We start from the raw sequence: 17,221 nt of genomic DNA, 5'->3' as shown, positions 1-17,221 counted from the left end.
TTTCAAATAATTCATAATAAATACAAATCTGACAGCTGGTTTGTTGAGTTTAATGCAGCACTACATGTACACATATGCTTGATATGACTTTTTTCATCAACAAATAAATTTGAGGAACAACAGAGAGAGAGGCCAACTTCTAGGTATGCCTGTCATGACTGTTGAGATCGTCATTTGAATGCCAAGGTCAACTTTCACCGCTTTCATAAATTAATTCGCACAAATTTCAAGAAAAATTATTAAAAAACATAAAATCAGTTTTAGATTGACAGCAGATTCTAAACATGATTTTATTGCAGTTACAATAATAATTATTTAGTCTGAAAAAACTGACAATATGCAAATTTTCTAAAATACATTGCAAAGTCAAATAAAATAGATTTCATTAACGGATTATATCTCAGAAGGACTGAAATATTCTGAAAATGGACAACTACACAAGCATATTACAACTACTTTAAAATCCATTAATTATTAAAAGAACGATGGAAACAAGTTACTAGCTTATTTCCTGTAGAGAAACGTACACAAAGGACAGACAGGAAACATCAAGGTACAGCAATTATTCAGCTTTCAATAGCGCATTGTCTGTACCTTGAACAGAATTCCTTACAGGTATAAAGCCATATAAATACTTCTTAATAGTTTTACCACCCCACTTCCATTTTATCATCAAAAGATCTAAGAGATGAGATGCTATAACACCTGCTGACGTGGTCAACGCCTGATCTTGTTACTTTAAAGATCTAGGTTTCATCTCAAGTTGAGAGACAATTTCAAGTACCGGATTCGGCTGATACCCCGCCCTGGGCGATCTTATGGCAGATATTACGAGGCCTATCTTGTCTGGAAAAATAACCCTGCGTTGATAAAATGGTCTAGAAAAAATAATGTTTCACGTTGACCAAATATAATCATGCAAAGTATAAATTCAAAGTGTTTTAATACATTGGTGAGAGGTCGCATTTTACGTGAACAAGAACATGCACTAAGAAGGAAAAGCAAGTCAAAGTCGAAACGGGGTGCATCATGGACATGACAAAACACACGCTGCGACAACTGAGTGATCAGCGACATCATTTTGGGACGCAATTGAACTACAAGTACTTGCTGCTGCGCGGCGATGCTGGCAAGAAGTGTGTAGTGACCGAAGTTTGACCCCAAGTCACGCGCTGAACTGGCGCGTTACCTTAGCAACCTTTTTTTTGTGGTCCGCGCGTCGACCTAGTAAAATTGTTATTATATCCAACGGTACTGTAATTACGGAACTTGTATGCAACTCTGTACTGGCTTTGAATATATCAACGTCGTTTACTTAGTGCACTGCTTTTCTAATTACGCAAATTTGTTTACAATATTGTACCAGCTCTGAATATTTCAACTTTGTAATGTATTGCTTTTATGATAATTACGCAAACTCAAGTTAATTTTTACTATTGTTAGGATGCTGACCCAGGGTATTGGGTCTGTGAATATTTCAATATTACCAACTTGATAATGCGTTGCATTCGTAATAATTACGCAAACATAAACATGGGCGCATTTAAATCATTAAAAATAATAGTAGTCGGGTGTCTACGGAAACTCGAGAAAATATTTTAAATACTTGTGATTCATCGATGTTCCAATGGTGATTTTTTTATTCAAAATGAAGTGGACATGTAATATAAACCATACCATGTGTCAAGTTAAATTTTACTATAATATAATAAACTCTGGACAGCGCACTTCGATCACAATATTCACGTACATTTCGACTGAACTCTAATAACAACGTGTGGCATTGGGCAATGACCTCCAGAGTTCACGCACTGATATTTAAATTCGGGCCATCCAGCTTGACGCAAATCAATATAGTTACTTGTCATGTGTTCAAAAAATCATTCAACTCCCACAAATACCATGAACGCGAAGAGTTAACTGGGGGTTAACTGAAAGGGAACGTCTTTTTTGGACAAAAAACACGTCAGTACAAGATTATGTGTACAAGGTTAGATTTATAGAACGTACACGACCGCTTAACTCTGTGTTTTTTAATAATCTTGTCGCATGTGAAACGCAAGAGACATTTTAGTTCGCCCATTTCTTGTTTACCGACTTTTTGTCTGGAATGCGATACAGACAAAGATTAAACATTACTGATAACAACCAAGAGGCTCGAACCAGAAAGGCTTGGATATTTTAAACTTCGTAAATAACATTCTTTTCAAGCGTAGACTTTATTCGAGTGTAATAAATGTAAGTGAAATGTATTTTAACGAGTCATAATACGCAACAATTCGTATACAGCATTGGTTTTATTGAAGTTTTAATGCTTTTCGACTTCACAGTGAATTATTTTCGCGTCATATTTGAAATAGCGCGCTCGATACAAGATGTCGGATGGGAAAATTGGGGTCTGTAAAAATGTTTGTTGGTTCAGTCAGGCAATGTGTGGACCAAAACATCACCCACTATTTGAAACATCACCCATGGGCGGGGTTTAGGATGGGCGGGGTATCAGCCGAATCCGGTACATACCATATTTGCTTTATTCAAAGCACACAAACAAAATAATGAATTTGTATACTAGATCAGATTGCAAAGTCATCTCTTTCACTTACACGTGTATGTGCTTTTAATAGAGCATATATGGCACCATATTTTGTATGCGGTAAAATACTTAATTTTTGCTTGGAATTAATTTTTGTTTAAGTAATGATTCAGTGAAAATAAAATCCAGCGAATATACTATTTTTCCTATATTTTACATTCAACTCTTTTCAGCGAAAATTGATTCCAGCTAAAATAAAGTATTTCACAGTACATAAATGCCTGTATCTACCCTTCAACTATTGATCATTACGGTATATCAACAAACACCCAAAAAGCAATGAGTCACTTATCATTTTATCGACCAAACATCTGTTTATTTTTCATGTTTTCTATCCTATACTTGCAACGATGTACGATGACATTATAGCATTAAAGTCTTTGGCAGCAGGAAGCCATGTTGTTTGGATTGCAATATATTTTTGTTGTAAAGTAACATAACACACACACATATATGGTATCAACACTATTTGTGTGTGTATTTAACACGATTTTATAGGCAAGCTAAAATCAACTTTTGTCATCTTAAATAAACCTACACGTACATAATTTTTTACCATATTCAAATATCCAAGACAGCCAATGAGAAATTATGTTTTTTGGTTAAAAATTAACAAATTATAAAAAATTTAAAAAAATATTTGAATCTGTAATTTTTATGAAAAAATGTCTCATTCAAAGTTACAGCGACAGATATTAGTTAACATTCTAATACATGAATACAGTATTTGAATCCTCACAATCATTGCATAACCAGTCTCAATACAAGATGAAATCGACATTCACCATGCATCATTGCCGTCCAACAACATTCATTTCATAACATTAACAAGCATGATTGGGATTTCACAGATTCTAGAAATACTAATTACTAATGCTATATTTGGGCACTGCATGACATATCACATACACATCCATTAGGTCTATAAATATACACACATTTGGCAAACAAGGCAATTAAAGAAACAAATTGAAGTGGGAAAAAAATTAAAATATTAATCTTTCAGATGAGCTCAAAGTGTTATTTATTTTACATCAAATCTTCTTATCCATTAAACAAACTGTAGGGAATACATTAATATATGGGATTATAGCGGGACAAGGACATGATACAAGAGATTAAATTTATGAATTTTTAGTTATCAAATTGTGTAAATGTTTTCTAACTTCATTGTATGTGAATTTATTCAACTTGTTTTGAATAACCCACAACAATAATACCCAGTCACCAAATTAGGTATTACAACAAAAGAATATTTAAAGACATTATGAAATAAAGATACCCAACAAAAAATTTGTATCTATCGACAAATAAAGAACAAATAAAACAGATACTACAAGATTTCAGTCAAATTCTTAACAAATACACTGGGGTGCCTCATTTCAAAATGGCTGCCCAAGACAATTGGTTGCTATGGAAACCACACACAGGAACTGTTCTTAAGGTATGTTCAGCACAAAAGAATATACAAGAGTCCTTTAAATCTCAGTTTGTCAGTTCTAAATTAAGAAGTTGAAAACACAGTCACCTTCATATTTGTTTACAATGTTCATTTTGAACGTGGAGACCACATAGCTGAGAAGTATGTGCATGTACACTAGGAAACCGTGAAATGTAACATGATGGTGGTATATATTCCACCAATGGAATGGAATGTGCACAAAGTACATAAAACATGATAAAACAAGTATGCCAAACCTACAATAGGTGTAACACTGTAAATCAGATATAGAAGGAAGTGATCTAACACAGTAAAAGTATCTGTGTGCTTTTCAATGTGTTTTAAGACTAGGTTTAGTAAAGATAACAATTAAACACCAATGCCTAATAATTTCTATTAATATTTATTCATTATCACATGCGTATCCCCACAATATTACGTAATACAGGACAGATTAAAAGTGCATATCACATAGTTTGATATCATATACTGCAATTTTTTTTATTGTATCTGCTGCTTGATAGTTGTCCAGGTTTATAGACAGTGTGATAATGACAGATTATGGTGAAAATGGTTCTTTTCGGCAAACTCATGTGTGTATTCTCGGAATTAATATTCATTCCCTCCAATATTATGAGACTCATAGTGACATATACAAAGCGTGTAAAATACATTATTTACATGAAATTCGAACACCATGATGACCATCGTCCTTTAAAAAAAATCTGAGCAAACCTCACAAACGAGCAGAATCGTTACAGCGTATACAAGGAGTTCGCATAAAATTAGCATACAAAATGCACCATGATACATTTATATTCAGTGTTATTTCAGCAATAGTTTGTGGGAATATATATAATTATTCAAAGGCTAGATTTAGTCAATAAGTTTGCAATTTTATCTTTAATATTATTGAAATAAACACTAGAAATAGAACATGATACACAAAGTACATTGTATATTTGTAACTTATGGGTGGAATCCATTCCAAAAATTCTGTTCAATAATACCCCATTCAGAATAACTGAAATCCTTCAATTCTAATATTACATCATGTTTTTTCCTATCTCTAAGATCACATTACACAACTCGTAAACATCAAATGTTGGTAAAACTACTTTTCTGTCAATAATGGACTTCTTCTCTTCAGATGAATGGTCTGAACACTTATTACATGGTCCTGTTTAAAGTCAGTAAAGGAGAACATAGCCAATTATCCCCAGGCAAAAAACACATAATTCATCCAGTGTAGGATGTCAACACAAAAAGATAACCTTGATACTGTCTAGACATTACTCTACCATGCTATTCTTTCTACTGCTGATGGCAAAATAAGAGTTCTCTACAAAAAATGAATCACGATTTATAACGCCTTGTTGTCAGATACTGGTACAGAGGTTAATCGTTAAATTTTGGCATGGCCAGTGTGCTATTCTGGTGACAGATATTGTCATATAATGTGAATGTTATACAAAATAGACATTTGATTGAGCAGATCCAGAGCTGTGCACATTGACAAGACTAGCATTACTAGAAGGGAAGGTTTGATAGTAGACATGCTGAACTATAAAATGATATGCAGGTAGACAAGGCATTAGTGGATTGTCAAGCAGGTGATTGACATGTAGTTGGGGGATGGCCACTTGATGACCCTAGTCCCAACATAGAGATCATAAGGGAAAAGTTGCAATATACTGAGATGCACAAAAGATTGTATTACAACTTTATCTTCATATTATACCTGAACACAGACACATGCAGACACAGAGGTTTATGGCATGAGCAGCTGATGTACATGTTTAACTACACACCAGGCTTGTTCAATCCCTGTGATTATGGCATTGTTTTGCATACACTTGAAACTGGTTGGCAAGATGTGGTCAGTGGGACCCTTTACTAGACCTGGTTGTCTCTGCTGACTTTGTGTCACTATACACATGGTGTATTTGTGTGCCACTAAAGGACTACACGACAATTATTAGGTTGCATATTTTTATCATTGGGAATATCGCAAATTAATGTGTGATTACATAGAAATGACAATTTTTGGTTGAATTTCATATTTAGATATATTAGTATATATATTGTGATTGGTACTTGCTGGGATAATGGAGATCAATGACATTGTTGAATATAGCACTATTATATAGCACACTCACAGTAGAAATCAATACTAAACAACAAAGGCTTTATTATGCATTTAGCAAATCGTAGGCAATCAGGGATTTAATATCAATAAAACACATCAACCTGAATTGGGTTTCAAAAAATTTATTGAATCAGTACGATGTGGAGCCCTGTGGTCGGACGATAATTGGGTAGAGTTTGAGGTCAAAGCATGTCATACAATCATTCAATGTTCCCCCATTAATTAATTATTCAAGTTAAGAAATTTTGGCCATTTTCATCTGGAAATTTACTTATTTGCATGTTGTTGTTTTTTTTGCATGTCGCTTACTCACTTCTGTGCATAACTGAAATGCAAGCGGCTATGATGTACAAACCACACTACCCATTATTTTATTGATAAGCTATCACTGCACGCATGTACAAATTTTCAAGAGGGGTGCACTGAAATCAAGGACTCTGCACTGCACATACAGAAATGTTCGTTTAAATCAGGGGCTTGACTGCGCCTCTCTCAATATTGTACACATAATGGGCATACTCGTTTTTTATTTCCTAATTAGTATTCTAGAATCCCCTGTGAATAGTTAATTTTATGAGATGTCTACCCACCTTGAATAAATTGTTGGCAAAGTGTTTTAACAATTATATGGTTTAATTACTACTAGCAGTCTAAAACACACAAATAAATCACAAACCTGAACATATCAAATAAGTCACAGGTGTTAATGGCTACAATTATCAACACTAGCAGTACAAGAGATGATGTAAAATATTGTCATTCTCAAGTACAAACATAAATTGGTACTTATCTCATGCCATATACATGTATCTACCATCTATCAAGGGACTACACGATTAAAACAGTGCACTGACATGGCATACCGCACCAGACCACACCTTACCATTGCTATTATGGCTACTAATTGTTGAAATACATCATATTAGTGTGATACAATGTGATTGTTATCATCATATCAATTTGAGTGACATTTTAACTCTAAACCACGTTCAGTTAAAATAGGATCACTGACATTGCTATGGAGTAATGTAATCAATATTCCAGAACGGTACTCAGCGAGCAAATCACAAAGAGTAGAATAAATTGGAAAGTGACACATGATTGCCCCAGGTACAGATATTTAGATCAGACGAATTATTGATAAATTATCACAACAAATACAGTCAGTATTAGTTGGTATAATTCACAGATTTGAAATACATACCCAAGAAGAAAATTACAATACAACAAACAATTTCTGTAAACAGAGAAAAATAACAACAGTTTGAATTCAGTGTTCGTCTGTATATTGTTCAGAAATGACCCATGGCTGAATAAGGAATGCAACACAGGAAACCAATTTGGATTGCAATGGCCACCTCAGATCATATTGCACAGTCACAGTCCACTTATATTTCTAACAGGCGACACTGCCTCACTGACACTGTGTGCAGAAATTCAAATTCTGTGCTTGGTATATCAAGAGTTTGTTTTAAACCTCTAGAATAAACATTAACATAACACTAATGACCTATCACCCAAAATATACATACACTATAGCAGACATCTTGTGTAAAAACAACATGGAACAAAAACTCCAATGTAATATGCATCTTGCGTTTCACACAGCTTACCTGTCGTTTTAAACTTTTTATGTATTCAATTACAGAGTAAAGCATACTGACTGTACTTAACTGAATTACTAAATCTCTACATGCATGTCTGAGAGGCCATCTTAAGGGGAATAATAAATCCAATATTTCAATCTATTATATGGTTCAATCAAGTTTAAGTCCTCGAACCATCAGGGTAATCACAGTAATAATCCATCTGACTTGAAAATCAATTGCCATTTAAACTATCGGTACTGAGTATTAGTACTTATTCAGAAACGTACAAAGATATTAACTAGTCCAACATATAGCGCAGTAAAATGCCAGTTCTAATTTCTTATTTAATGCTCAGAAATAAACTAGATTAAATTCTGTTTGCATTAATTTATAAACCAACATTATTTAGGACTACTTAAGACAGTGTTGTCAGTGTTATTAAGATTGTCTAAGCACCTTATTTTTTGTGATTGGTTGAATTATCGAGAGTTCAACTGTGACAGTTGTCAAGCAAAATCCCTAGATACGAGAGTGAAAGGTATAGCATTTTGTGCTTGGTCAACACGATGATTTCAAGGCAACACCACCCTACATTGTTTTGTCAATGAATGTATTGGCTATTGTGAACACCATCAATTTTCGCCTCTGGAATGTCTCTCAATGTTGAGTGACAAGCAAAGATGCGTTGATAGCTTCAGGCACGACATCAATCAAAGCCAGATCAGTAGTAAGGGAAACCACACATGCAGGCAAGTCATTTGGCATAATATCATCAGTCTGAGAATGAAATTTTCTTCATATTACACTATACTTGATTCATAAATTATTTTTATTTGACAGAATCGCATAAATGCCTAGTTTTTGCTTGCCTTTCCTGTCATGTCCCAATGTGACGCCCAGTTTGTTGAATTGCACATACATTTTTCAGCAAGCATAGAAGCTAGCTGCAGGCTTAATAGCCGCCGTCTGCTTACTAGCTGCCTACTAAATAATGTGCATAAAAAAACACAATTGCTGCCTATTTTCTTGGTTGAGCCTTCCGGGCAAAATCTTAAGAAAATCCCTGCCACTCAAAAGCAGATATTTTTTGTGTGAAAAGAAAACTCAATAATTATTACCTATTGTGTACATGTTGTGTTTATAAGAACATATCATGATACAGTGAATATACAGTGAATAATAAACATTTCAAGGTAAATATACACAACCAATCAGCCATGAGTTCATACAGTTCTAATTTGCATAATTAGGATGTTCCTTTATATTGAAAGTGTAAAACAATTCCAGCCATGCAAAAAGTGAATTAATTTAATAGGTGGTGTGTTTGGTTGGTATCTTCACACTTCATGTTGTTACCAAGCGTTGGATTAAATTAAATTATTAAATTTTGAATGCGAAGGAGATTCAGTGAAGAGAATCTTTAATATTGACTGACAGATCTGTAGAAAATGAACAGTTCTAGTCAGTTACTTTACAGACTGTATTGATTTTCCACATGAGTTGCTTGCAAGAATTAACAAGCCATGAAGATACATAAAGCTAGCCCCCTGGATTGCATCATATGCATGTACCCTGGATTGCTAGACATTTTGTAGCACATGTACCTGTGTGTCAATGTCTCTTGAGAAACAAAAGGTGAATGCACTTTCACTGCTGAAGTGACATAGTAATGTGTACATGCAATGAGAGTCAATTATAACAAAGGTCAAATGTTTTATTCAAGGAATAAAAAAAGAAGACTGACTAACATAAAACTGATAAAAGTTGCCAACTACCGATAAATTTTGGGAAAAGTCACAGACATTGTACTAACGAATACAAATCAATCATTGGAAACGAGGTCTTGTACTTTTAAATAAAACAGACAATAATTCATAAATATATTTCACATTTGTGACATCAATCACCATCTGCATGCTTGCCATTCATCCATCTGCAGAGCACACACGTCAAACATTCCAAACAGCATTTTTGTGCCATCCTCATGGTGTTTTCTTTTCATCTCTCAACATAACACTAGCCTGTCAGATTAGATGAACTCAACATGCACATGCCTTCACAATAGACACACAGTCCCAAAAAATCAAAATATCTATGTATACCGCCGGTAGGTACAATGTCCATGGCCATACATTTTTATTTGATTTTACTTGTTTTTATGAAAAAAAGTTCAAATTCTATACATAGGCATAATTTTGCACAAAAGATTTACTATCATATTATTATAGATGTTCTTATAATGAAAATGGCAAAACTTGTCATAACTTTTGTCAAATATCATCCAATTTTCATGTTGTTTACATTTCTGATCGAAATCGAAAAAATATCTATCACAGGTTTCATATCTTTGTTGGCAGAAGTCAACAGAATCACTGTGCATACAAAATAACAATTAGCCCAAAACAAAAGTTGGATAAAAATCTGTTCACTATTCTTTTTTGAGCTCTACGGTAGTATGGCAATGACCCAATGTGCATACTCGGTATAACAATTACCAGTAATGAAAAGAATACTGGCAATAGAAGTATTGTGTTAGTGTTGTCATCAACACCAAGCTAACAAAAGGTCCTTGTTACAGGAGGAATCAATATCATTTCTAGCCTTGCATATGGCAACAAGAGGTCATCAATAAACAAAGTTCATGGTATAACATTCCCATCTTAGTAAAGACCTCCATTAACTGAGTCTTCACAGCTATTATCACATTACATGACAGTTACTCACATGCGACACAAGAAAGTAAACTAAGGTAAAACACAGAGCATTTATTTTATAATGAGAGGCATAAAATCTAGAAAATTAAACACTTCTCCCGTCGGGTTTTCTCGTTTCATGCAGGTACAAATATACTAAATCAACAAGACATTGACACAGCTGTAACAGTAACATCAATAGCAGATTGGAAATGGACATAGTGAAATGATACATACCAGCATATATTGATTAATTAATTCAATACTAAATGAAAAGTCAAATAATATGACATAGTACAAATAAGAACATTGAAGCTGTATAAACAGTTGTATTGTAGGCAAAACTTAATTTAATTTTGAGAAGGTTGATCAAAAATCATACAAGAAAGTTATGGCATTCGCAAGTTTTTCTGATTGAAACCAGGCATAATGTGTCATTTATGAAATAAACTATTTATTTATCACTACAATAAATCCCATCTTGCAAAGCTGTTTGAATTCTGTTTCAGGTAAGCACTAAACACAACTAAACTAGGAAGTACGTGATGTTTGCTGTTGAAAGTTCACATGGATGCATTGGCAACATGGATATCAAATGAAAACAAAAGGAAGGGATCTAATGGTTACTGTAAAATACTTTATTTTTTACTGAAAAGACATTTTTGGTGCTTTGTATGGAATTTTTGACAAGTTGAATGTAAAATATAGGAAAAAAGGTATATTCAACGGATTTTACATTCACTGAATCATTCCTTCAGCTAAAATAGCGAAAATTAATTCCAAGCGAAAATAAAGTACCGTATTTTGCAGTATAAAAGAAACCACTCACAAGTCATGTGCACATCTCAGGCTAATCTTAATGGAAAATGCTTCACAACGAATATCAATTTTGTAATATACTATATTTTTCATCATCGACAGAAAACCCACCATGGGATTCGGTTACTTGATGATGCCCCCAAGATGCTAAAAACTCAATCACAACTGAATCCACGAAACTGCTAGATGATATTGGGCTATTGGCAAAGAATTTCTGATGCGGATATCTTAGGAATACCATAGCTGTTACATTTATTACAGTAAACATATTACTTGACATGTCAACGCAATTTTTGCCAACAATATAACTTTAATAATAGACTATTATGAAATACTAACCTGATAATAGGATTTAATATTCCTCATAACTGTATCCAAATTTTGGATTCGTAGATTGACATCCCCATTGACCTCTCGGTTGACCCTAATATTGGTAGGTCGAGGGTCACTGCAATATAAAGACATCCAAATATGAAAATGTATAGGTACACATATAACATTACCATCTTGTATTTCAGTAATTAATAATTTTGAAAAATAACCCCTTTTACCCCCCTAATTGACAGGTCAAAAAGATCAGTCATAGATTATGTTTGAATATGTCCCTTAGTTAAGGAAAGCAAAGGAAACCATTAGATGTACTTTGATACGTCTGATGTCTACCCATTTATCAGCAACACTATGTGCGACAGTAATTCAAAACACTTCCTTGCATGTTCTTAACAAGTCAGCTGTGAGTACTAATGATGTACAAGCAGCTGGTCACAATGTAGGATATTTTTATTAGCAGTATAAGAATATTGGTTTCAATTTTGTCATGATACACTTGCATGTCCATCATTTCAATAATTTATGTGTGGCTGTTATTGTATATCCACATATATGCAGTTTTAATTTCACCTTCAGTTAATCATAAACAAATGCCCATGACAGCGAACATTTTGAGAAAAAGCTTTTTTTCCATGCTAGCAAATAATACCAGAAGTAAAAAAAAAATATTTTCCAAAAAATAAAAAATATCAACAAAACAAAATAGTGTTAATTTATTCATTGGCTATCCAAGCCATCTTATAACAGTTCATAACTCATCAATATTATGCACAAATACAGAGTCCAATCTAAACATAAGGAATGTTTTATTAACCACAAACTATTTAGCTACTGTCTGTATTAGAAGCTGCATCCTTAATAGAAGCCGCACCCATTCTCTTTGAACAATTGAGAACCAAAAATTAACCACATCTCGTATGTACAGTTACTCTAATAAAAGCTGTTTCCCTTCCGTTGCACTGTACTATTTTAATAGACACCACAGCTAATACAGATTATACAATGACTGCAATCAAATGATGCTCACTCATTGCACTATGAAGTCACATATTGGTTAGTTGTTAAAATAATGTGATTCATGTATTTGTAATCTACCACACTGTCAGTTACAAAAACACCACATGAACTTCACTTATTTGCTAAATAATAAAGTTTAAATAAAAAAAAAAATGTTGCAGAAATGTATTTGTCATGATATAATTGCAATCACCATTGTTCACTCTTGGTATGTCCCATGACACTCCTCATACCAGTATGTTGCGTTTCTATGCAATACATTGTGATATCGCAAGCCATGGTTTGTTGTTTCATTATATTCCATCAATGCAAACTATTTCTGGAGCAAACAAAAATATGATACCATACATTTCACACACTGCCCATTGTAGGAATCTGACCAGGGAATCATTGCACACATCCCAACTTGCATGCTCTATAAAACTAACCTTATCACGAAAAGCTGACTTTGTACTCAATGAAATGTACAAGGCAAAGCACAACATGGAGTACAAAGTTTGCTATAAATCCATTATTGGTCACAGAAATATATTAGGTTATACCGGTAGATATTTTGCCAAAGTAAAACATATATACTTGACCTTTGACCCCTCCCTTATTTGTCATAATGTGTAACAACCTGCTACTACAACAAAATTCCTACCACTAGTACAATGTTACTATTTTTTTTTTTTTACGATACTGATTTAACATGAGCATGAAATTGGCAAGGTGGGATGACTCATATTAGTCTAGTAGTACTTAAATTGGCAATCTTAAAATGAAAATAAATTTTAAAATACTGCCTGTAACTAAAAATTTGACTTGCAGCTGCAATGATTAGATGAAGAACAAACAGTTTCCTGACAATGATTACCAAATCATTCCATTGCACTCTAGAAACAGTTTTAAGTGCAGCAGCTGAACAAAAATAGACTGACACGAAGTAACTTATCAATTCAAAGAAATGCTGAAAATAATAGCATTTGAACATCAAAAATGCTTAAATTTAAGTAGTAGACGTTTCCTTTAAAGACGAGTGATCAATTGCAATTATTAAACACATGAAAAATTATTTCTAAAAATATTTATATAACTTGCTTTCACTCTCCAGTCATTTTCAAAATGCAAAGCCTGAAGTAAAGAGCAGTTCCATTCTAACCAGTTACATCTGTGATGACTATTGTATTGACTGCATAAGGGTGGATCATGAGATTAATCTTATTCACATTACTGTATGTGTTAAGAATCTAAAGCCACAAAAGTCAGTTTAAAAAGGACCCCCTGGATTTCAATTTGTACACCTCTAAGCCTGTTATAAAAGTAACAAATATTTAATTGTACTATGTACTGCATATTTTCAATTCTACCCACATCTCAAACATACAGATCAAACATCTACATGAGATACAACAATCCCATTTGACTAACTGACTTTTTGCAATTAGAAGTTTGTACACTCAGTTGAATTATAAGAGTCCTCAAAGCATCATTGCTATAATTAGTAATTTGATGTGTTACACAACAGATCAGTAAAAACATTTTTTTGACCATACTGATACATGTATGAATTATTATAATAGGCAGATAATATGTGTCATTGAGTGGTGCAATCACTCCACACCCTATATTATTTATTACAGGTGGAGTTTGCACCCGTGGCATTGAGCGTGCAATCTTTTTATCATAATTCACTCTACACTCTGCCTCATCAGTGGGTTGCCGAATACGAGTGCACGCTACTTCATTATGAATAGTCAGGTGCGCATTATAGTACCTATACAGGACAAATGGAATTCTAATGAAGGTCAGATCAGTAAACAACTAATATCACTACACTACATGCCGTTCCTCACTTGAACATTGCGTCAAACAATGGACATCACAAAGTGAGAATACCCACAACTACAAGCTCTAATACTACTATTTAGCGCTCAGTGTTTTGACTTCACTTGTAGGATTTCTGAAGTTTAAAGATTCAACCAAACATTCAAGTATATGTAGTAGCAGGTTACTGCAACAATAGCTTTATTTAGAGGCTAGATTCTTTGGAATTTCAACCACATTTAAATGACCTGCTTATCTTTGGTTTCTATAGTAACTAAGTATATCTCTTCTAAAGTTTTACAGAGAGAAGATGCTTTATTTATAAACAGTTCAATTGTTTTTAATTGAAAAATTGTGAACATTCATAATTAAATCACCTATAATGCTAGTGTGTAAATTGCTGTGCATTCATACTGTAAACCATATACATGTAATTTCCACTGCTAGAAACTTTGGTGATTTCAGAGTTGCATGTCATTTGTGAAGACAACATTCGACAAAAGCCACAGTCGTAGAAACCCAGAGAAATTTCACTGATACTAAATTTTACGATTTTCACTGACACTAGCCAAATTCGCTAAAATTTGTCTCGCAAAATTAAAGTGTTTTACAGTATTCACCACATACACATTACCTCCAGAAACAATCTATAAAAAGAAATATTTAGTGTTTTACTTGCATGTTTCACTGACAAGCTAAAATTGATATGTCAGTCACACATGCAGAAATGGAGGATTAACTCCGAGGGGAGTTTCTGCATTCTCTGGACATTCACATAGTTTTGTTGATAATGAGGGATATGACAATAAATATATTGAGGTCAATCTGAAAACAACATTGTCCTGAGGCTCATGTTAGGAACACTGCATTCCAGGCAACAAATGCACTATGGGCTACAATTCAAGAATTAATCACGGACTTTTGCCGCTTAATATAGTGCCAAGGGTGTGTTTTGCTGTCATCGCCTATTTCGATGCTGCGAGGAAAAATAGTGAATCTGTTATGAGTCATCAATGAACCATGAAACAACATAACGTTATGGCAATCCACAGAATGCGCCGTGTTTTGACAGCGGTCATGTAGCTAAAACATTTATCAACTTTTGCTGCCTTTAACTTTACTTACATTTGCAACATAATGTCGTTAAGGAATACACCGTCAGCGAGGTCATTGAAGTCCATTTGTTTGCCATCGTCTTTGAATGCTGCCACCTGAAGAGAAAAACGAAACGAAACATGCCAGTCTGTCATATTTTTTGTTGTTGCTCTATGCTCTATTAGTATAAAACGATCAAGAGCGGACGAAACTCAACAGATGCAGAAAATCCTGTAATGCAATCTTACCCAGACTGTTAGAGGGTGTTTCATGAATTCAGCTGCGACTGCCATGTTTTAAATAGATGACTCAAACCCCAGAGCTCATGAGATCGATAATGTATACAAAACGCGTTCAGATCCGCGAAATAAGTACTATATTTCTAAATTCCTCGAATATGCTGAGTGCCAGTGATCCATGGATACTGCGATTTAAATCCCAGGTAACTCTTAAAGGCCATATACTGTATACACAATAACTACGTGAAGTTTTCGGTTGAGCACTTCCGACGCTCTGCCACCCAGCGAAGGCCAGACGAAGAACTGACTGAGAAGTCAGTGAGTAAACAAACGTGGTAGCCAGTATACGGCGCCGACTTTTAGAAGTAATCCAATGCCCGAGTTCAGCCCGATACGAGGATGAGATTTACTTGACGGTGGAATAAACTCGTCAGCTAACAACATATAGTTTCGCCTTTCCCCGTCATGCTGAGTCAACCGAGGTGAATTCAAAGTTGTAAGTATGGTAGTGCAGATTACAGAGTATTGCAACCAATCACATCCGACGCCATCCTGACCTCACAACTGACATACTGCGCAACCAGGGACGAGTGTATCATTCCGCAAGTTATAAAGTTCCGCTAAGATTAAGAATAATTGTTGGGCTATCTGTGCCCGTAAACATCGCCTTTTCGCTTTAGAGATTTAGTAACATACTCCAAAGAGTACACATATACACATATATCCTACATTTAAGCAGAAGAGTTGAAATACGGCACACCGTATTGGTATAACAGCTGTACAACTGTCAATAAGCGTATGGATACAAATTATTGATCACGTGATTTGTCAAACTTGCTTCTTCAACAGGTGCTATAGAGGGCGGTATACCTGAGCAGGTATAAACTACCCGAAGAAAGATAAGTTGTTACAAACTCCGGTGGAGATGGTAGATTTTGAAGTTGGAGAAGACAACCATTCACAAACTACTTGTAAATCAAACGAACAAATCACATACATTATACTAACTTTATTTATAAAAAGAACAACAACAAAAATTCTTACTGCAACATCCAGAAAATCTCGGAGAGAAATGCGGGGGTTCTTTGGAGATCATCTAATGAAATGAAAGTAGTAAAATACGTACGAAATACACTTCTGTATGTTAGTACTATAAATTGTAATAAGACGTCACCTACATTTCAGAAACTCAATAACACACTATCAGGAAATGTACACCCTTCTGAACACGGAACATAACACTCGTACAGTTTCGATTGCAATGTGTTATCATAAATTGATCGGAAGTAGTTTTCTTGACATCAACTTATTACGAATAACTGTTACAATGTACCTTATTTGGTTTGATCCAGCTAATGGTTGTAATGTTGTCTTATTCTGTTTTATTTCTGTTCACCGAACATAGAGTAATACAATAGACCAAAATGCATTGCGTCCATTAACAAAAATA

At 34.3% G+C, this 17,221-nt stretch overlaps 1 protein-coding gene across 6 annotated transcripts in view; it reads right to left on the bottom strand.

The window, feature by feature from the left end:
* The window catches only part of LOC100371601 (girdin-like), a 52,862-nt gene extending 36,526 nt beyond the window's left edge, over positions 1-16,336 (bottom strand). For 4 of the 6 annotated variants that reach the window (XM_085490867.1, XM_085490870.1, XM_085490878.1 and 1 more), the window contains exons 1-3: positions 15,781-16,336; positions 15,563-15,648; positions 11,624-11,732 (exon numbers count right to left, since the gene is read on the bottom strand). In XM_085490867.1, the coding sequence (XP_085346993.1) occupies positions 11,624-11,732; positions 15,563-15,648; positions 15,781-15,825 (240 nt within the window). In that variant the 5' untranslated portion in view covers positions 15,826-16,336. The remainder of the gene's footprint in view (positions 1-11,623; positions 11,733-15,562; positions 15,649-15,780) is intronic. The other 2 variants (XM_085490879.1, XM_085490886.1) reach the window with 1 other exon arrangement.
* Positions 16,337-17,221: the final 885 nt, after the last annotated feature.

Source organism: Saccoglossus kowalevskii, chromosome 2 (assembly GCF_978046115.1).
Source record: "Saccoglossus kowalevskii chromosome 2, keSacKowa6.1, whole genome shotgun sequence".
NCBI lineage: Eukaryota > Metazoa > Hemichordata > Enteropneusta > Harrimaniidae > Saccoglossus > Saccoglossus kowalevskii.
The sequence above is the reverse complement of the archived record's forward strand: the minus strand, read 5'-3'. Positions and strand labels throughout refer to the sequence as shown.